The 22,644-nt window shown below is 37.9% G+C and overlaps 1 protein-coding gene across 1 annotated transcript in view; it reads right to left on the bottom strand.

The window, feature by feature from the left end:
* The window catches only part of LOC126827241 (muscle calcium channel subunit alpha-1), a 69,379-nt gene that overhangs the window by 33,262 nt on the left and 13,473 nt on the right, over nt 1-22,644 (bottom strand). Inside the window, exons 5-11 of the mRNA XM_056102174.1 lie at nt 8,680-8,873; nt 7,382-7,485; nt 6,220-6,335; nt 5,370-5,426; nt 3,074-3,158; nt 1,535-1,695; nt 548-773 (exon numbers count right to left, since the gene is read on the bottom strand). Of these exons, the coding sequence (XP_055958149.1) occupies nt 548-773; nt 1,535-1,695; nt 3,074-3,158; nt 5,370-5,426; nt 6,220-6,335; nt 7,382-7,485; nt 8,680-8,873 (943 nt within the window). The remainder of the gene's footprint in view (nt 1-547; nt 774-1,534; nt 1,696-3,073; nt 3,159-5,369; nt 5,427-6,219; nt 6,336-7,381; nt 7,486-8,679; nt 8,874-22,644) is intronic.

The raw sequence follows: 22,644 nt of genomic DNA, 5'->3' as shown, positions 1-22,644 counted from the left end.
TTGGACAGACGACCCTACTCCTTGTCACGTAGACAGGGATGTAACTAGCTCAGAGCAACGAGGGGGGGCAGGAAGTGTTCTCAGGGGGTGCTGTAAAATTGACGGATAATGTATATCTATTGTTTTTATGGTCGACAATTTTTTCACAGGGGGGTAGGGTGGGCGAAAACTTTTTGCTGGAGGACTTTGCCGGCCCCTCTGACGAAGAAAATTACGCGGAAAAATTTAAAAATCCTGGGGAACTTTCCTGACCCTCGCAGGGGGGAGAGAGAGAGAGAGAGAGAGAGAGATGGGGTTTGACCTCCACTCTACACACACTAGGTCATTTGGGGACTAACATATAGTTCAATTTTATTTTAATAATACACTTTCACATAGGGGTCTTTAGCAGTGGGAGGAAACTGGAGGACCCGGAGAAACCCCACGAGGTTGGACAGTCCAGTGTAAGGATCAAACATGGGACCAATGAGCAACTATGGCTCACTAAAGACTCACCTATGTTGGTCAAGGTATCAGAAGAGTTTAACGAGAGGATTAAATCAATTACCTGGTTGCTTTAAAGACACGTAATAATCTGGCACATCGCAACACACTGACACCTAATGGTGGCATAACTTCTGTATAGATTAGAACCACCTCTAATATACTACATAACACAACAAAACTGTCAAAACGGTTAAACAAAGACACAAAATAACCCTGGAAGCCTAAACTGTACATTTTTAACAGCATTTCAAATGTAAATAACACAACAAAAAACAAATTGGCGATACCTGAAAATAAAAAAAAATAAAATTCATTATTAATTAAAATTCCAACTGTCAAGGGTTCTTTTACGTGCATACCACACAAGAAAATCCTGAGGTACTATCTCGGAAATGAAACAAAATGGGTTTTAACGTACTACTGTTCTACTCCGACTGGGCTAATGAAGACAGGCATACGCCATACATTGCACCACTGACATGGGGAAACCACACCAGAAAATCCCAATGAACTTTATTGGCCAACACCGGGATCGAACCCGCGACCTCCAGAAAGCAAGCCAGTGTGTTACGCACTTAGCCACTGTGACTCTGGTGCTTTCTCGGCCAACACAGGGATCTCCAGGATAGCGTGCCGAGAACTCTGGGTTAACGAGCCAACACCTAACTCACTACTGATCCACCACATCTCCCGTGTAGTCACATGACTTCTTTGTTCATGATATCGTATCAAAGAACGTTTTAGAAAATATTTATGAAAGAGAGAGAGAAATGGGGTTTAACATCCACTTGACACAAACTAGGTCATTTCGGGACTAACACATGGTTCAATTTTATCGCAATAATTCGGTTGTGCGTAGGGGTCTTTAGCAGTGGGAGAAAACCAGAGAAAACCACAAGGTTGAACAGGCGACCCTACTCCTTGTCACGTACAACCGGGGAATCGAAACCACACCAGCTGCCTCAATGACAGACCTAACGATACAGCGCGCACATGCTAACCATTCGGCCATCCAACCCCCCCCATACTCCTTGAAAGGAAAACTCACTTTGAAAACTATCGAGCCATTCAGGCTGTCTATAATGTTCTGATGTTAACACACAAGTATTTAAAAATACTAATACAATAACTATCCAATAAAAAGCTTGTGATTTCACTATTTTACGACTAAATCGTCTGCATCTTCGGTTCCATTTTTCTAAAATAAACCTGAAATACAACAAAACAGTTTTGAGATCTAATATCATTTTGAGAAACTGAAATGATTTAAATAGACTACATATCAAACCAAAGATAGGTTGCCAGGCAACGAAACATATGCCCACAGCAGCTAAACCGTCTGGGCAGTCAAAAAGAGTTGTCACATTTTTTTACTTTTTTCGGTAATGCAACATTTATAATACATTAAAATCTGATTAAGAGTAACAACTCATTAAGTAACTATCAGAAAACCATTAGAATTTGTTTGGTTTTTATAAAGTTCTGCCCCATGCTAACGTTTAGTATACGAAACATTTAATATCATGGATTTAGTTGTTCAAGTTATCAAAATTCATTGAAAATCAATATACTTGTTTGTCTCAAGATTTTCAAAGTGATCAAGAGCCATAACTCTGGCAGTAATTATCGGAAATCGCTGAAATCAATTGAATGTGGGCGTATAAAAATTGTTGTCTTTTGGGTTAATTATGTCCAAAAAAAAAGATATTGGATAATTTTAATTAAATATCATTAAATCCATTTGATTTGGTCGATAAAATCTAAGTTCACCTTATACACCAACAAAGTTACTTGTAGAGGTTAATACAATTTTTCAGACATCCATAATAATAGAATAATTACAATATAAACGAACCCATTCAGTATTTATGTATTATACTTAATTGGGATGTTTGTTGAATAGTGGTCAGGACATTAAGCGCTTGTAAATTAAAAACTTGCTATCAAAATTGAACGGCCAGCTTTAAACTGGACACAAGTACAAATTAGTTGATTTTATATGTTCTTCACAAATTTTTAAACGAAAATCTGATATTGAACGAATGTGAAAGAAATTACGGCTAAATATGCAAGATTAAACGATACCCAGATTACAATGAAAATGTTCACTAAGAAGTTCACCTCGTTTACAAGGGTTATTTCAAAGTTCTTATTGAGAACTACCAAATTTTCAAACGAAGATCTGATATTGAATGCAAAAAACCAAATTAAATGATTTGGGGGGATTTTAAATAATTTTTACTAATTTTTAAACAAAGATTTGATATTAAACGAATGTGAAAGAAATGAGTGGTAGATACACAAGATTAAATGATACCCAGGTTACAGTGACAACAAGCCAACAGTGAGGCTGATGTCCCCCGCCGAAAGCCCAAAATAAATAGATGATAAATATTAATTAATCGAACATTTATTTTTTTTCAAAAGTATCAAGCAACTTTAAAGGTAACTTTGATTTTGCACACCCAATGGAAACTGTCACAAATCTTTTAATAACACGTGAAGACTACACTTTCAAAGTTTATCTTTTTATCATCAATTAAAATTTAATGATCTTTTTCCTTAAAATATCTCAAATCTTCCTTACTTTTTTTGTTGAAACCAAGATGGAGTTAAGTCAGTGCTGCTTAATTCTTCTGACTTGTCTGATAATTCAGCTTCCATAGATTTACCTGTAAAAAAAAAACAATATTTAATTAATCATATCTTTTTTATAAATCTCTACATTGGCCTCCCAACCAACAACGTTATTGATTTTCTTGACAAAGAATTACCGAGGGTAAAAGGCTAGTCTTAGTAAGCAAAGAGAGAGAGAGAGATTTTAACATCCACTCGGTCACTTCGGGACTAACATATGGTTTTTAATTTTAATTTAATAATTCGCTTGCGTGTAGGGGTCTTTAGCAGTAGGAGGAAACAGGAGGACCCAGAGAAAACCCACAAGGTTGGACAGGCGACCCTACTCCTTGTCACGTACAACCGGGGATTCGAAACCATGCCAGTTGACTCAATGACAGACCTTATGATACAGTACGCATGTTCTAACCATTCAGCCATCCAACCCCCAAGTAAAAAAAAGAGAAAACAAGCCAACAGAGAGGCCGATATCTCCCGGACGAAAACCCAAAATACCTTTTAACACTATTGATTTACTTAACATAGAATTACAGACGGGAAAAGGCTAAACTTAGTTTAAAAAAAAAAAAAAAAAAAAATTAAACTAATGGAAAATAAGTTCAGAAAAAGAAAAAATGAGCAGAAAAGAAAACAAACTATAAATAGATCCAGTTTTTTTTTTTAAATACCAAGAACAGATAAGTGGTGGGAAGAGGGCGTGTCTGTTCTTTTAAAGGCAATTAAGGTCAACAAGTGTATTCTAAAGCCTGTCTCACACAGGCCTGCTTTACCCTGGGATAGGTAGGGAGTAGGGTGATCCTGTGTGGTGACGCCACAGTGACGCAGCCCAACACCAACGCAAAATGTATGTTGGATGACGCAACCATAGAATACAACCTGGCGTCATGCTGCAAGCGGTTTTTGGGCCGTCAGTTGCCGCAAAAGGTTACGCACACTGATGCGTCACATATCAAAACACTGCATTACTTGTTGTAGAATAGAAATATTTAAATGGCATTACGATTTGTATCTAGGCCAGTCAGACTGTGGCACCTTACAGCACCAAGCTACTGGCACACACCACAAATACATATGCTAGGTAACTCAAGGGGTTACACAGAATAGTGACACACTTGTGTGAGACAAAGTGAAATCAGAAGTTTCATCATATACACTTCAAAAAAAGTAGGGCATATTTAAATGCAAATACTTATGCAGGTTGTCATATGATAAATAGTCATGGACACTTGATATGCTTTGAGAGTATGTTCACAGATGAAGAACTTATCGCCCCAACAGAACCACTGAGCTGCACATGCGACATGCAATAGCGCCATACACGTGGGAGGGGTTCATTGTCAAATTTGACACTTCAAGGAAGGGTTGATGAAAACTGCCGCTTGCTGGTTTATCCTATCCATGTTTGCTTTCCTATCGGTTCTTGCATAAGATTTACTGTTTAGCGTATCTTTACTTTAGTGTGTTACGTTTAATTTGATCGGGAGACGTGTTCATCGACATCAATGTCAACCGACAACAATGCAAAAATTGTCCGTGGCACTGCAAGAGGAGTGGGTCAGATTGCCCCAAATCGTGATTGGACGGTTGATTAGGAGCATGCCACTACGAATTGCTGAATGTCTGAGGATTGGTGGAGCAATTAAACATTTAAGACAAAAAACAAAAACGTCCATTTTCACTTTTGACGGTATATCTCTTTGCGAGTGAAATGGGGCCGTTAGATAAGCCGCCCATACGAACTGTTTATGTTCATGTGTAGGCAATTGGCCCGTTATTAACATACACTGACCTCTAATAAAAACAGCAGTGCAATTCTGCAGTTTTGTATTGTTTCTGAATATCCCCTACTTTTTTTGAAGAGTATATATATAAACTAGATTTAAACCGAACATGGTCAAATCAGGTAACATCAAAAAGATTTTTTTTTAACAACCCTCAAAGATCACCAAAATACTAATACCTCTCCGAAAGGGTTGGTGTATTGAACTTCCATTGTTATCTGCCTATGTAAAGTCTAGTTACATACTCAGACGCAATAAACGCACACCACTGATTTAACTGGAAGTGCTGGCGAGGCATTAATGTAGATGAAACGTGATTTTTGGCATGATGTTGTTACATTCAGAATTGCAAGATTAGAGTGTATCTCTCAAGCAAGATTAACATTCATCGACTTATAAAACTGCTGATTCGGTATTTAAAGGTGCCGACTCTGTATATAAATGTGTGAAAAAAAATAAACTTACTATGCCTAGGTGTGGCTATTTCTTCACCTTCTGCATCACATTCAGGATCAATATCATCTAGAATTTAAACAAAAAAATTAGTTAAAATAAACTTTCTTACAATTACAAATCAGTAGTACATTTCTCAACTTAGATGAAAGCGCCAAAGATCATTTACCTGAAAAATCACATTTTGTTCCAAAATTATATAAAGCAAGGTCATGCAAGAGGCTAATGTAATTCTGACCAAGTTCAAAAATTTTAGACCAGAAATTATCAACAACGACAGCATGGTCAACACAAGCATTAACTTAAAAAATCAACATTGCCCAACGACTATATTTTACTGGTTCATTTCTTTGTAATTTAATTTAGGGGGGCTTGGATGGCCGAATGGTAAGCGTGTGCGCGTTGCATCATAAGGTCCGTCATTGAGTCATCTGGCATGGTTTCAATTCCCCGGTTGTACATGACAAGGAGTAGGGTCGTCTGTCCAACCTCGTGGGTTTTTTCCTGTCCTCCGGTTTCACCCCACTGCTAAAGACCTCTACGTGCAAGCAAATTATTTAAATAAAATAGAACCATATGTTAGTCCCAAAATGACCCAGTTTGTGTCGAGTGGACGTTAAACCCCCATTTCTCTCTTTCTCTCATAAATCAATTTATTCTAAAACAGCGGACATAAACTGTGATACATAAATATATATGGCTGTAATTCAGATGGACAGAAGTAACGAACTGTTGGGACTGGTCATGGCCTCAATTAGCTTGCAGTCTTCTTTTGATCACTGTTCCAAACATTTAAATAAATTAACCATACCAGCTTGTGTGAATTTTGAAATAACCCCCCTATAAAATAAATAAGTCTTACCAGCTTGTGTGATCCAATCTAAATAACCACGTAAATCCTCCTCTAACTGTTGTTTTTCCCGTAATTTTTGGAAGTCTCCTCTAGCTTTTGCTTTTTCCCTTTCTTTCGAAAATTCTCTATAAAACACAGTGACAACAATAAGAATGGATTATATTTATATTTACATACGGATGACATAAAAATTAATGCCAAGACTTTTTATTTGAAGATAGTTACATGTACATATATATCCAAGTTCTGGTGGGGGTGGGGGTGGATGGCTAAATGGTTAGCATGTGCGCGCTGTGCTATAAAATCTGTCATTGAGCCAACTGGTGGGGTTTCGAATCCCCAGTTGTACGTGACAAGGAGTAGGGTCGCCTGTCCAACCTCGTGGGTTTTCTTCGGGTCGTCCGGTTTCCTCCCACTGCTAAAGACTCCTATGCGCAAGTGAATTATGAAAATAGAATTGAATCATATGTTGGTCCCGAAATGACCTAGTTTGTGTCGAGTGGACGTTAAACCTTATTTCTCTCTCTCACTCCTTCAGTCTGGTCAACGATGCTAAGAGCCAATACTGCGATTGTTTAAACATAAAGGACCTCAGTTTTGCGTCCCATCTGAACGACTATACATTTGTCCCTTGGCAGGACCCCCATCCTACATCACTGACAAGGAGGAACCACCCCGTAAAATCCCTCAAGGTTAGCTAGCCAATGTCATATTTACTGTCTCCCGCTCTATAAAATAAAGTTTAGAACGTGATTGATGTCATTAAACATACATTATGCAAGAGCTAAATCTGTCTATTGCAGGTCTTTCTTTAGGTCTGAAATGTTATCTTAATTATTAATTAGACATTAATTAACCTATCCAGACCATAATCAACTCTAGATGGCATCGCTAGCCTGCGATCTTTAGTGGATTGCTGCATAACTTTCCTTCACGATTTAACGATTAAATGGCTAATCGAGACTATGCTGTTTATTGTACTGACTTTAGTAATGATGATCAAGGCTAGGCGGATTTTTCAATCGCTTAGTTCTCGGTTCATCATAGTGGATCAATTTGAATGAAATTTTCAGCAAATTGCCTTGAAATTATCTAGTTTTTAACTATTATAGTTAGAACTGCCAACTTGTTATCGAATCTCCCATAATGTATCTCTAATAATTGTACGTACCCACTCAACACACCAAGAACAAGATTAAGTACAAAAAAAGAACCAATAATAATAAGACTGATAAAATAAATCCATGGCCATTCATTACCAACTGCATCATTTACCTGAAAATAAAACAATTAACATTACATTACTTAATGGACAATGTTGAGAGTGGTCTAGGGAGATTCAGTGAATTTGTTTTTTTTAATATAAATTTGCAAATATTAAAGGCCACATGGGGAATGCAGCAGGGAATGTGTTAGATTATGTTCCTCTCAACAGCTACTGGGGGTTTAGCGGCATAATAATTTGACTCGTGCCCCATATGGTCTGTCATTGAGTCAAGTAGAGTAGTTTCGAATGCCAGCTTGTATGTGACAAGGATAAGGGTCGTCTGTTCAGCCTTGTGGGTTTTGTCGGTTTCCTTCCCCTGCTAAGGACCCCTACACGCAAGCGAATTATTGAAATAAATTTGAATCATGTGTTAGTCTTGAAATGACCTAGAATGCATCACAGAGGGTGCCATCCAATTAATAACTAACTGCCACTCTGTGATCTGGCTTTCGAAAATTTTAAATAGTTTCTGAACTAAAAAGAGTTTTTAAAAAGTGAAATTGTTTTTAAAAAGTGACGCAATAAAAATTGTTTGTAGGATATGTAAAACTGTTCTAGGCTACATGTATAGTATATGACATATATCACAACTCATCTGTCAAGGCACCAGATTTTATAGACTTGTGACAACTCAAGTGTCAAGGCACCAGATTTTATAGACTTGTGACAAGTAGATCTGTGTAACTAAATTGATGTGACAGGACTCGCATTACCCAACACTAGTGCTTAGTACACATGTATATGTAGACGTATTTACTCTTAGCACAAGTGTAGACATACATTGTACTTACATGTATTCTTAGTACACATGTACAGGGGTGGACATACTTATTCTTAGCACATGTAGAGGTGTGGACATACTTAGCACACATGTATAGATGTGGACATACTTACTCTTAGCACACATTACATGTACTCTTAGCACACATGGAGAGGTGTAGACACACTTACTCTTAGCACACATGTAGAGGTGAAGACAAACGTACTCTTAGCACACATGTAGAGGTGTTGACAAACTTACTCTTAGCACACATTTAGAGGTGTAGACATACTTACTCTTAGCACACATGTAGAGGTGTAGACACACTTACTCTTAACACACATGTAGAGGTGTAGACACACTTACTCTTAGCACACATGTAGACGTGTACACAAACTTACTCTTAGGACACATGTATATGTGTAGGTGTAGACATACTTACATCATATAAGACATCGGTCCATCCTTCCATTGTGATACACTGAAACACTGTCAACATAGCTAGGCCAAAATTATCAAAGTTTGTAATGCCAAAATTTGGCCCTTCCCAGAATTCATTACAATCTGTACCTTCTAAATAATCCGAACACTTAAACCCTCTTCCACACGGATGTGGATCTTCAAATGCTATAGTTTCTGAAAAACACAAAACCATAAATATCAAGGATAATTTTAAAGCCTCAACATGCCAGAATAAAAAAAGTTAAATGAAGAGTTCAAGACCATACACAATGAAAGGTACTCAAACTTTAATAAAATTCTGATCTAAAAATTTAACAAATCAATAAATTAACAAATATACTGTTATGTATGCAGAGTAAAATTAATATGCATATTCTAGTATGTTTTAACAGCTGGCTTTTGTGTAGATTTTAAAAAGAGTGTGTCTAGTATTTTCATATTTTTAGTATAGTAGAATGCTTTGATTCTGGAAGATAATGCTTCAGTTATGTAGTAATATCGTCGTTGAGACATTGTTTTTAAATTTATAGACAAAAAAGAGATATAATATGTTTAAACAATATTTGTATCTTTACAAATTATTCTCTATTGTCTGCATATTAGCTATGGTATGAGTTTATTTAAAACGCAAATTAATTGTTTATGAAACAGTGTGACAATAACAGGAAAGAGGGTCTAAGTTCAAGGATAGATTGTGTCAAAAAACATGTGACTGGAAATTGCGTCATTTGGTTTAGTTTGACCAATCTCTGTAATTATTTACATCATATTTGACCAATTAGATAATTGAACGTCCAAAGCCCAAAGCTACCAAACTATCATATTGGTGGGCGCTTGTCAGACAACAGACAGATTCTGGAAGGGAAAAGATGTACATGTAGCAGTTTCTATCAGCAGCTAGTCTGGCTGGATGAGGTTTGAGAGAGAGAGAGAGAGAAATGGGGTTTAACGTCCACTCAACACAAACTAGGTCATTTCGGGACTAACATATGGTTTAATTTTATTTACATAATTCGCTTGCGCGTAGGGGTCTTTAGCAGTGGGAGGAAACCGGAGGCCCCGGAGAAAACCCCCGAGGTTGGACAGGCGACCCTACTCCTTGCCACATACAACCGGGGATTCGAAACCACGCCAGTCGACTCAATGACAGACTTTATGATAAAAGCGCGCGCACACTAACCATTCAGCCATCCAACCCCCCGAGGTTTGAGAGGATGACTTTATTCTATTATGCATTGTAATATATGTAAGCAGCTATATGATATATAAAATGTAAAAACGAACTGTTGCAGTGTTATTCCTGTTATTCTTAAGAAAACAGTAAGAAGTAAATACATAACGTGAAGCAGAAGCAAAGACAGCTAGAGACAAATTCTAGACGAACACAAGGCTACTAAGACATGTAGTAGGAAAAGATGCATGGGTCGTACGTAGGATGTGGCGACCGGTTAGGATCACCTGCTCTCCACGTCTGAAGAAAGGCCTGTGGTGCTACATTTACAAAGGATATAATATATGTTGTTTTGTTATTTTCTATTAAAAAAAATTATATTTATAATCAGTCAGTATTTTCTCAGCTGTAGTGAGCATTTGTAAATAATAAACAATACAGTAGAAACTATCGATCCCTGCATTGGCCGTAAAAGATCCCTTGACAGTTGGAATTTGATATAAAAGTATTTTGTATATTGTATGTTGTCCTCAAGGGAGGTTCCGATGCAATATTGTGTGTCTTGTGTAATAATTGTCATATCGTTATAATTTTTATGTACACGTTTATATTGTATGCTGTCCTAAAAGGATGTTTCGATGCAATAAAATCTTATCTAGGTGTCGCTTCTCAACAAAATGGTTGCAGACGAAAGCACGTCCATTCCCACGAAATGATTCTGCCTCTATGTCTGTGGGGCATCGTTTTAAACATGACGACGATATCTTCAATATCCGTTTTCGAGAAAAATGAAAGCACAACCCGCACACTCGTTAAAAATGTGTTGAGGGAGTTTCAAACGTGAGTTTGTCGTGCATCAAGAAAAATCCCGATGTCATTGATTTGTTTGCCAATAAAAGAAGACGAATGTTTGCACCCGGAAAATTATCAAGCTGTCAAATTAGCTCTTAAAAAAAAAAATCTGAAAAAAACCCGACCTACCGACCCTTCTCCTCGATTGTGGGTCGGGTTTGGTGAAACAAAGATATTTTTAAGGTCAGCCTAATATACATGTAATTATTCTATATTTATGGATTTTTGTATTAAAGAGAGAGACAGAAATGAAATGAAATGGGGTTTAACGTCCTACTGTTCTGCCAGAGACAGAAATGGGGTTTAACATCCACTTGATATAAACTGGGTCATTTCAGGACTAACATATGGTTCAATCTTAATTCAATAATTCACTTGCGCATAGGTGTTTTTAGCAGTGGGAGGAAACCAAAGGAGCCGGAGAAAACCCACGAGGTTGGACAGGTGACCCTACTCTTTGTCCCGCACAGCCGGGGGAACTTTTGTATTAAAAAGGTTACATGTATATTCCGTGAAATAAACAGTAAAATAGATCTCAGTGTATTTTATTTTTATCACCAAAAATCCCCTACTTAGAAAGTCAACCAGATTATTAAATCCATATGAATATAATAAATGGCTACACACACGATCAATCATGTACATAAAATGTTATGTTAAGATAAATATTGTGCCCCAATTAGAAAAAAGTCGTTATTTACATGTATTAATGCGCAGACATAAATATCACACGTCAATTTTCACCCAATGGTACGAGCAGAAAAAATATATACATGTTTAAAGATAGGTTGCCAGGCAACGAAACATACGCCCACAGCAGCAAGTCGTCCGAGCAGGCAACAAGAGATTTCGCATAATTTTTCTAATATCGGTAATGAAACATTTATAATACACTAAAATCTGATTAAGAGTAACAACTCATTAAGTAATTATCCGAAAATCATTAGAAGTTGTTTGGCTTTTAGTTCTGCCCTATGCTAACGTTTAGTATACGAAACATTTAATATCATCGATTTAGTTGTTCAAGTTATCAAAATTCATTGAAAATCAATATACTTGTTCGTCTCAATCTAAAGTCAATATACTTGTTCGTCTCAATCTAAAGTCAATCGGATGATAACTTTAGCCTCTAGAGCGACCACAAGATTTTTCAATGTGATCAAGGGCCATAACTCTGGCAGTAATTATCACTGGGCTTCTTCGTCTCACGACCATAAACACTGTGCATAAATTTAAAGTCAATCAGATATTAAGTTTAGCGGACCGACGGGAGAAACGATAAGATATGACCACATTTCAATGTGGGCGTATAAAAATCTGGTTTAAAGCAAAAAATTATGAAGATGAATAAAGCACCTCACATTTAAACCTCTAGTCTGTTTTTGTACTGCTGTTGAGCAGGGATTTTAATTATCTACTAATGTCTACTCTCTTCCCCGGCATCATTGTTTGATCCAGCAGCTACACTGATCTACCGACCTGTCCAGCCACTGGCCCCTAAATGTTTGTAATCTACTTGATTTCTCTGGACCTTCCCGTTTCTTTCCATTGCTAAAGACCTTTACGTACATGTACAACGTTATTCACAAAATGACTTAGTTTATGTTGAGTGGATGTAAAATCCCATTTCACTCTTTCTTTCTATTTAAAGTTTTAATCATATGCCTCTTTTATTATATAATAAATTTTAAAAATATCTACTCTAGCTAAATGTAAGCTAGATAAAACTGAACATGTTGACAAAATAGAGAGAGAGAGAGAGAGAGAGAGAGATAGAGAGAGAGAGAGAGATGGGGTTTAACCTCCACTCGACACAAACTAGGTCATTTTGGGACTAACATACAGTTCAATTTTATTTCAACAATTCGCTTGCACATAGGGGTCTTTAGCGGTGGAAAGAAACCCAAGGAGGTTGGACAAGTGACCCTACTCCTTGCCATGTACAACCTGGGAATCGAAACCATGCCAGTTGACTCAATGACAGACCTTATGATATAACGCAAACGTGCTAACCATTCAGCCATCCAAACACCCTTGTTGATAAAAGAAACTGTTAACATTTGATATGGAAATGAAATGAAATAGGGTTTATTGTCCTACTGTTCTGAACCGACTGGGCTAATGAAGATGGGCATACGCCAAACAGTGTGCTATGAGGGAAATTTTGCCTGGACAGCGGCACTGCAGCCTACTCTTATATCGAATTATAACTGTCAAGGGTTCATTTACGTGCACGCCAATGTGTTCACAGAACCTCGGCTTTAAGTTCGATATGAAAAACTAAACACTATTTCTTGTCAGGCCCTCTGATAAGTTTGATAAACGTGTCAGAAAATCCACAGGAACTTTCTCTGCCAACATCGGGAGCGAACCCGAGACCTCCTGGTCAGTGAGCCAGCACCTAGCTCACTGAGCCACCATCGAACCCAAAACTCCTGGGTCAGTGAGCATGCACCTAGCTCATTGAACCACCATCGAACCCAAGACCCCCGGGTTAGTGAGCACGCACCTAGGTCACTGAGCCACCATTGAACCCAAGACCAAAGGGTTAGTGAGCCAGAACCTAGCTCACTGAGCCACCATTGAACCCAAGACCAACGGGTTAGTGAGCCAGCACCTTCTGCACTGAGCCACCATCGTACCCAAGACCCCCGGGTTAGTGAGCCAGCACCTTATGCACTGAGCCACCATCGAACCCAAGACCCCCTGGTTAGTGAGCCAGCACCTTATGCACTGAGCCACCATCGAACCCAAGACCCCCTGGTTAGTGAGCCAGCACCTTATTCACTGAGCCACCATTGAACCCAAGACCAAAGGGTTAGTGAGCCAGAACCTAGCTCACTGAGCCACCATTGAACCCAAGACCAACGGGTTAGTGAGCCAGCACCTTCTGCACTGAGCCACCATCGTACCCAAGACCCCCGGGTTAGTGAGCCAGCACCTTATGCACTGAGCCACCATCGAACCCAAGACCCCCTGGTTAGTGAGCCAGCACCTTATGCACTGAGCCACCATCGAACCCAAGACCCCCTGGTTAGTGAGCCAGCACCTTATTCACAGAACCAACATCGAACCCAAGACCCCCGGGTTAGTGAGCCAGCACCTAGCTCACTGAACCACCATCGAACCCAAGACCTTCTGGTCAGTGAGCCAGCACCTTATGCACTGAGCCACCATCGAACCCAAGACCCCCGGGTTAGTGAGCCAGCACCTTATGCACTGAGCCACCATCGCACCCAAGACCCCCGGGTTAGTGAGCCAACACCTAGCTCAGTGAACCACCATCGAACCCAAGACCCCCTGGTCAGTGAGCCAGCACCTAGCTCACTGAACCACCATCGAACCCAAGACCTGGGTTAGTGAACCAGGAATGAGTGGGCTATATAAATCTATTTAACCATACCTCTAACCTAATTAGTCAGAGAGTAATCTACATGTTCATATATTAATATGATTATATATGATCTACAAAAGCTCATGAATAAATAATTATCTACCACAAAAACATGTTATTTCTTTGTTATTGTTATATGAAATGAAATGAAATGAAATGAAGTTTAACGTCCTGCTGTTCTGCTCTGACTGGGCTAATGAAGACGGGCATACGCCATACAGTGTGCTATGAGGGAAATTTTGCACGGACAGCGGCACTATGGCCTACTCTTATATTGAATTCCAAATGTGTACACGTGACCTCGGTTTTTCGTGCCATCCAAACAACTAGACAGTCGTCATTGTCAGGCCCTCCATCCTGCACCACTGACAAGGGAAAACCATGTTGGAAAATCCCAATGAACTTTCTCAGCCAATGCAGGGGCGGAACACGCTTCCTCAAGGTTATCGAGCCAGCGACTTACCCACTTGGCCGTCGTGGCTCCCTTGTTTCAACTGTTCTAATAAGCAATTGTTTCCCTAATACACTTACTTGATTTTCCACATTTTAGTGTTGAAGGATGGAGAACTCGAAAGGAATAACATTTTGTCGTTCGAGTGATGTGAAAAAATAGAAGTACCATGTACATGTACACTTTGGTGTGGATGTAAAAGATGGAATACAGGTGCTGCCTGGGCAAAATTGCATTGCACACTGCATGGCATATGGCCATCTTCATTAGCCTGTCTCGACAAGGAACATCGTTCAGTCGTTCGGATGGTTCAAAACAAACGTGAGGTTGGAATTCAATTGCTGTCCAGGCCAAAAGTTCCCTCGTGGCATATGCTTGTCTTCATTAACAGAACACAGTTTTTATGGGATACAATCACTAGTTTATTCTAAAAGCACGACGTTTCGACAAGTATCCTCTTATCGTTATCAAGCACATCCTCTTATCGTTATCAAGCACAAAATGTGCTTGATAACGATAAGAGGATACTTGTCGAAACGTCGTGCTTTTAGAATAAACTAGTGATTGTATCCCATAAAAACTGTGTTCTGTTAATTTGTTCCCTGATCGCTAAATGCCACTTAAAGAATTTGTCTTCATTAGACCGTTTGGAGAGAGAGAGAGAAATGGGGTTTAACGTCCACTCGACACAAACTAGGTCATTTCGGGACTAACATATGGTTTAATTTTATTTACATAATTCGCTTGCGCGTAGGGGTCTTTAGCAGTGGGAGGAAACCGGAGGTCCCGGAGAAAACCCACGAGGTTGGACAGGCGACCCTACTCCTTGCAACGTACAACCGGGGATTCGAAACCACGCCAGTCGACTCAATGACAGACTTTATGATACAGCGCGCGCACGCTAACCACTCAGCCATCCAACCCCCGCTAGACCGTTTGGAGCAGAAAAAGTAGAAAGTTAAACCTCATTTCATTTCATTTCTCTTATTCACTAAGCCCAGATTGGTACTTAGACGATCTTGTTTACTTCAGGGGTTGGATGGTCGAATGGTTAACACATGCACGCCAGGGTTCAATTTAGTCTAAAACCAATGAGTAACAAATCTTTGTGACAGATTCACATTTTCATGATTTTGGCTAATTTGAATAGCATTTACTCAGATTTAAGGAGCAGTAAACCGTACATCACAAAAATTTGCAATTCTGATAAATAAACAATATTATAATCTTTAGTCTTGTTTTATTATTCATTTACATGTGTTGGCGTAAATTGTCTAACCTTGAGTGCCAATTCTGTGGTTCAATGAATTGCCCTACTTTCTCAAGCAGTTTATTTTATGTTCATACTTAGCACAAAGTTTGCAGGAAACTTTATTTACAATACCGGCCATTTCAAGTTCATAGTTTAACCATGTATGATCATTATCATATTTTTGTATCCACGAATGTACCGTGGCTAATTTTATTCCATTTGTTTGTCTTTTCGATCTAGCAGACGACGCCATTTTATCTTAGCACACACTCACAGTAGTCTTAATTAACCAGACGGACAAAACTTTGGTAACTGCGCTTAATTGCATACTGGATAATTTGGACTTGCGGGACTATTTTGTCATAGCAACCGGCAGTGATTTACCTTGCATTTACCAGACAGTTTTTCTATATTGAACGCATTATACATGTCCGCCTGGAAAATTGCAAGCAAAACTGACTTTTGATCGCGTCGAAGAATAGACAAAATAATTAACTAAAGTTTAAGTCTGGAAAAACAAAACAAGATGGGGTTTTTTACCGGCAGTATTGTTTTCTACAATTTACCGATTTATGAATAAAATTAGTTGTGATACTTTTACCCAAATGAAGTATTTTCATCCAAAATATAATGAATCGCACTTCACAAGTTTGAAAGCAATTTTTGGCTAATGAATAAAATAATTCTACCGCTTTTACCGCGATTTGAATCCCTTTTTGTGATGCTATACCGCTGTATCATAAGGCCTGTCGTTGAGTCAACCGGTGTGTGGTTTCGAATCCCGGGTTGTACGTGACAAGGAGTAGGGTCGCCTGTCCAACCTCATGGGTTTTCTCCGGGTCCTTCGGTTTCCTCCAACTGCTAAAGACCCCTACGCGCAAGCGTATTATTGAAAATTTATTAACCGTATGTTAGTCCTGAAATGACCTAGATTGTGTCGAGTGGACGTTAAACCCCATTTCTCTCTCTCTTTGTTTACTTCAGATTACCAAGTTACTTTTTCCAGAATATATATGACAATTTTGTCGCCGTATTTATTGTAGTGATTTCTAATTATCGTATTCACCATCGGTAATTGGCTGATAAGAGGCTAATCGCTAGAAATCGCTATCAACCGTTCATCAAGTCAGTGCTTGAAATTATCCACGAAAAACGACAAAACTGTGGTAAAAGCGAATGTAAACACAGACTGCTACAACAAAATAAAAAAAAATATGTGTCGTTGTAGCCTATTAGACCATGCGTACACATATCATAAATAATCAAAGTTTGATAAGTTGCCAAAATACTCCAACAAAACTCTGTACCACAAAACACAATTAGAACCAGATTAATTGACACCGCAAATTCATTGCAGTGCTGTAGTAGAAAAATCCTAATTTCAAGGACTGACATACTTTAGCAATTAATCATGCTACAAAATCATTACAGTTGTAATCTACAGGGAGTGAGAGATATTCTTCACAGTAGGTTTCAATTATTAACATCTCAACACAAACCAGGTCATTTCGTGTGACTAAAAATTTTATTTTAATAATTCGCTTGCACATAGAGGTCTTTATCAGTGGGAGAAAACGGAAACAGGAGGAAGTGGAGAAAACCCATAAATTTAGAGAAAATACTACATTTACATCCTTTAATTTTCTATATAATATACAGCAGCAATCTAGAGGGAGGGACAGAGAAAACTTCAGAAAGAGAGATATTCTTCTAGTCAGCATTTGTCATAAATTATAAAGTGACAGGACAATAGGTAGAGAACCATAGGGGAATACAAAACTGACAAGTGCTACCTAATAATTAAAGGAAGGAATTAGGCTGGACATCTTAGAGCTATCTTATTTAGACTGTCTGGCATTTGGCCAGTAATATGTCAGCTTTCCTCCATTGCTATTTGGTGAAGAATAAGTAATACCCTTCTTATTGGTACATGATGGCAGGTTTCAATAGCACGGGCTATTGGATAGCTTTCAGACTAAAAGTACTTGCACAGTATACTGACAACTGGCTTCAGACCCGAGTTAATAATTAATGCACAAGATCCAAGCAAAACACATATTGAATGACAACCCTGTCATCTTAGGTCATCTGACATAGGATATTATAATGGTAACAAGTTCTCCGAGTCCAAGTCATCTCTTATTAATGTTGATTAATGACAGAACTTATAATACGGTGTCTGAGCTACAACAGAAGACTTGACCCAATCTCTCCATACCAGTTTCTATCAATTATCCATTGCTTCAGATCATTTTCAATTGACTTTGCTCCTCATCATAAATATTCTACATCTCACTCCAGTCTCTCTCAAAATATCTAATAACTATAGGTGAAGATATTAGTATGATCATTAGTTCTATTGAGATGTGAATACTCGTTCGTCGCTTTACATTAAAACTACGTGTATGTTACAATGTTACAGCTTTAATTCAATAAACCTATACACACAAATTACTTTTACAATCAATAACACAATTTCATTTCCTTTTTTTTCCTCTTCAATCTTACTTCAATAATTACATAGATAAAGACAGAGATAAGTTATCTTTTCCAAAGCGAGTCGGATTCGTATCTGAGTCTGCATGAAATACTTGTATTTTGTTCCATTTGTATAGATTTTCAATATAATAAGTATAAAATATATGTAAAAGGGAACATTTAGTCATGATCGAAGGTTTTTATCTGTAGACTTATTATCAGTATTGTTATAGGAGGAATGAAATAAAGAGAGAGAAAGATGAAATGGGGTTTAACCAACGCTCGACACAAACTAGGTCATTTCGAGACTACATGTAGCATATGGTTCAATTTTATTTCAATAATTCGCTTGCCCATAGGGCTCCTTAGCACTGGGAGGAAACCGGATGACCCGGAGAAAACCTACGAGGTTGAAAGGTGACCATACTCGGATGTCTAATTATCAAAAGGAACCAAGATCTTTATGATAAAGGGGCGGCGATTTTGTGCTATTTACACGAAATTCGAACGCAACCATCATAACGGTCTAACACTGTTCAACAGTGATATATTTTAAATCGGATAATAAATGTGACCTCTAAAAACATGATTTTTCGTAAAGTCAAGGGCCATAATTCAGGAAGTTACAATCTGATATGCGCAAATATCGAAAGGAACGAAGATCTTAGGGTGATAAACCTATATTTCAAGTTTCATTGAAATCGGATAAAAATTGTAACCTGTAGAGTGTTTACAAACAATTGTGGACGGACGGACAGATAGGGGCGAAGACAATATACGTCCACATGAAAATGTGGGCGTATAAAAATTGAACTATATGTTAGTCCCGAAATGGCCTAGTTTGTGTCTAGTTGACGTTAAACCCCATTTCTCTCTCTATATAAAAGAGGCCATGATAGTATATATGTATTGAATAGCAATACTACACTGTAGTAAAATCTACTGGTACACATACAGGGTTCCCACAGCTTCCTCAAACATTTTTTCAAGGATATTCAAGGATAAATATACGTCAAATTCAAGGATTTTCAAGGACATTTTTTAGCCTAAAGTTACAATTTTTCATCTTTAAAATAACCAAAACATTACCAACTATCTTTATAATCTCATATTTAAAAGGAATTGAAGACATTTGAAACAAAATTAAGGATCTCAACTGAAATTCAAGGATATTTTCCTATTTCCGCGAAATTCAAGGATATTCAAGACCTTGAAAATGAAATTTTAAATTTAAGGATATTCAAGGATTTTCAAGGACCGCGGGAACCCTGACATATTCTATACTAACTACACACAATACGAGAACATTCACATATTAACAGCAACATATTGATTATTATAACCTAGTTTAATATTTAAATATATACAGTATACATCTTTATCAATTGCTAATATTCATGCATGTGCCACCCCAACCAAGATGTTAAGCTCTTATTTCATTTTCTGTTAATATGCTTGTCGAGTCACATTTTTGTGAATACAAATCACTGGTAGCGTGATGGGAAGAGTATTTGTTCTGCATGTATCATTCATGTGCTATGTACACATGATTAACATGACTAGAAAGCTAGCGAACAATCAATTCATATAATGGATACAATGAACTAAGAGAGATTTGATTCTTCTACTTCGCCAGGCATACATGTATTGTGATAGTTTGGTCTGACACTGTATGTGTGCTCTTATATTTCATTAGCTTAACATTAAAGGGAGAGAGAGAGAGAGAGACATGGGGTTTAACTTCCACTCGACATAAACTAGGTCATTTTGGGACTAACACATGGTTCAATTTTATTTCAGTACTTCGCTTGCGCGTAAGGGTCTTTAGCAGTGGGAGGAAACCGGAGGACCCAGAGAAACCCACGGGGCTGGAAAGGCAACCCTACTCCTTGTCACGTACAACTGGGGAATCGAAACCACACCAATTGACTCAATGACAGACCGTATAATACAGCGTGCACATGCTAACCATTCGGCCATCCAACCACCCCTTAACATTAAAAACAATGTTAAACAGAATAGTACCATATATCTACTATGCATTATGTAAGATTTAGATAAAGAGCTGGCCGTTCTTGCTACATGTACATGTATAATAGTTTGTATATTGATAACGAAAAATGAATATATTGAAAATTTCATTCAAATTACTCTATTCTGTATATTGTTTATTATCGTAGCAATGGTACTGAGTCTCGCGTATCCATTTTAATGTAAAAAATTTAAATCTAGCAGGCATTCTAATCCTGTTAAATCTCTGCCATCTGATGGTCTAAAAAGTTGATTATGGGCTTATGTTAAACATACATTATGCAAGAGTTAAATCTGTCTATTGTAGGTCTTTCTTTAGGCACACTGTATGGCGTATGCCCGTCTTCATTAGCCCAGCATAGGAGCAGAATAGTAGGACGTTAAACCCCATTTCATTTCAAAGTAGAAAATGAGGTAAAATTTTGAATAAAACTGTATTTCAATGTAAATACCCTGATTATAAAATCAATTGATACTGTGTGTAATTAACATACATATAGTAAGTAGGTATATCATTGTATTCATCTATAAGCTATACCGCAGATATAAATATAATTAATAAATTAGGAAGTTTGGTATTTGTAACATCTGGCCACCCAAGTTCACAAGTCTGAGAATGCTTTGTGAAACAACCAGGGTCTGTTCCCAGTTTTGTTAAGAAAAGAAAGAAATTGAATATTACATGTACACGTTCAATTTGCCATAATAAATGAACCTTTCCAATAACATATACATGTATATATATATATAGAGAGAAATGGAGTTGAACGTCCACTCTACACAAACTCGGCAATTTCAGGACTAACATATGGTTCAATTTCTTTTCAATGAGTCATTTGTGCGTACATGTAGCGGTCTTTAGCAGTAGGAGAAAACTGTAAGATCCGGAGAAATCCCACGAGGTTGGACAGATGACCCTACTCCTTGTCACATACAAGTGGGGAAAAGAAACCATGCCACTTGACTCAATGACGACCTTGTGATCCAACGTGCATGCATTATAAACCATTCGGGTTAGTTGTGCAGTTTTAGCAGGAGTTTTTTATTTAATGTTAATGTTTAGTTTCAAACCATTGTTGACAAATTCTATTGTAAAATGGTGTGTTTACATTAGATAATGAAATGAAATGAAATGGGGTTTAATGTCCTACTGTTTTGCTCCTAAACTGGGCTAATGAAGATGGGCATACGCCACACAGTGTGCTATGAGGGGAATTTTGCCCGGCTACGGCCTATTCTTATCGAATTCCAACTGCCAAGGGATCTTTTACGTGCACACCAATTAGTACACAGGACCTCGGTTTTTCGTCCCATCCGAACGACTAGACAGCTGTCCTTGTCAGGCCCTCCGTCCTGCATCACTGACAAAGGGAAACCACCATTAGATAATGAGTGTTGGGTTTACAACCGTTTACTTTCACAGAAACTCCCACTAAAACATCACATACCCAAGTTGTATCGAGAAACAGGGGGGGTGGATGGCCGAATGGTTAGCAAGTGCGCGCTGTATCATAAGGCCCGTCATTGAGTCAACTGGCATGGTTTCGAATCCCCGGTTGTACGTGACAAGGAGTAGGGTCGCCTGTCCAACCTCATAGGTTTTCTCCGGGTCCTCCAGTTTCCTCAAACTGCTAAAGACCCCTACGGGCAAGCGAATTATTGAAATAAAATTAAAACACATGTTAGTCTCGAAATGTCCCAGTTTGTCCCAGTTTGTGTCATGTAGACCTTAAACTCTCTCTCTCTCTCTCTCTCTCTCTCTCTCTCTTCCTCTCTCTCTCTCTCATCTTCGTCTGTCTTTACTATATGCAGTGGCTGAATTCTAATATGTGAGATTAATTTCAATTCTCAGCTGTTGCTGTGTGAGATAAACAAAACTCTAAACATCACATACATGTAAACTCTTGTATGTTGAGCTCACAGACTGATATAAATAATGTAACTGATATTAATACAAAAAAAAAAATATATAAATCACAAGTACCTGTAGGATCATCTAGCTAAACTAGTAAATCTATGTAACAATAATTATCTTTATCACATACTGTTTTCATTATGCGCGGCCAGAAAATACATCAATTTATTTACCTTATAAAACAAATATTGACTTGCATGTAAGTGACGAATGATGTGAAATGGATTCATTGGTACCTAAACGATGTTAACATTTTGTTTTGTCTCGATATTTTAATTACGTAAAAATTGAATACAATATAATTGCTAAAGGAGCTAAGTCTCTAACTCAATACAATCCAAAATCTTCAACATTGAAAACACGATTTATTTGTCAAATTAAATCAACATTGATGTTGTGAT

Source organism: Patella vulgata, chromosome 7, assembly GCF_932274485.2.
Source record: "Patella vulgata chromosome 7, xgPatVulg1.2, whole genome shotgun sequence".
Lineage (NCBI taxonomy): Eukaryota > Metazoa > Mollusca > Gastropoda > Patellidae > Patella > Patella vulgata.
The sequence above is the reverse complement of the archived record's forward strand: the minus strand, read 5'-3'. Positions and strand labels throughout refer to the sequence as shown.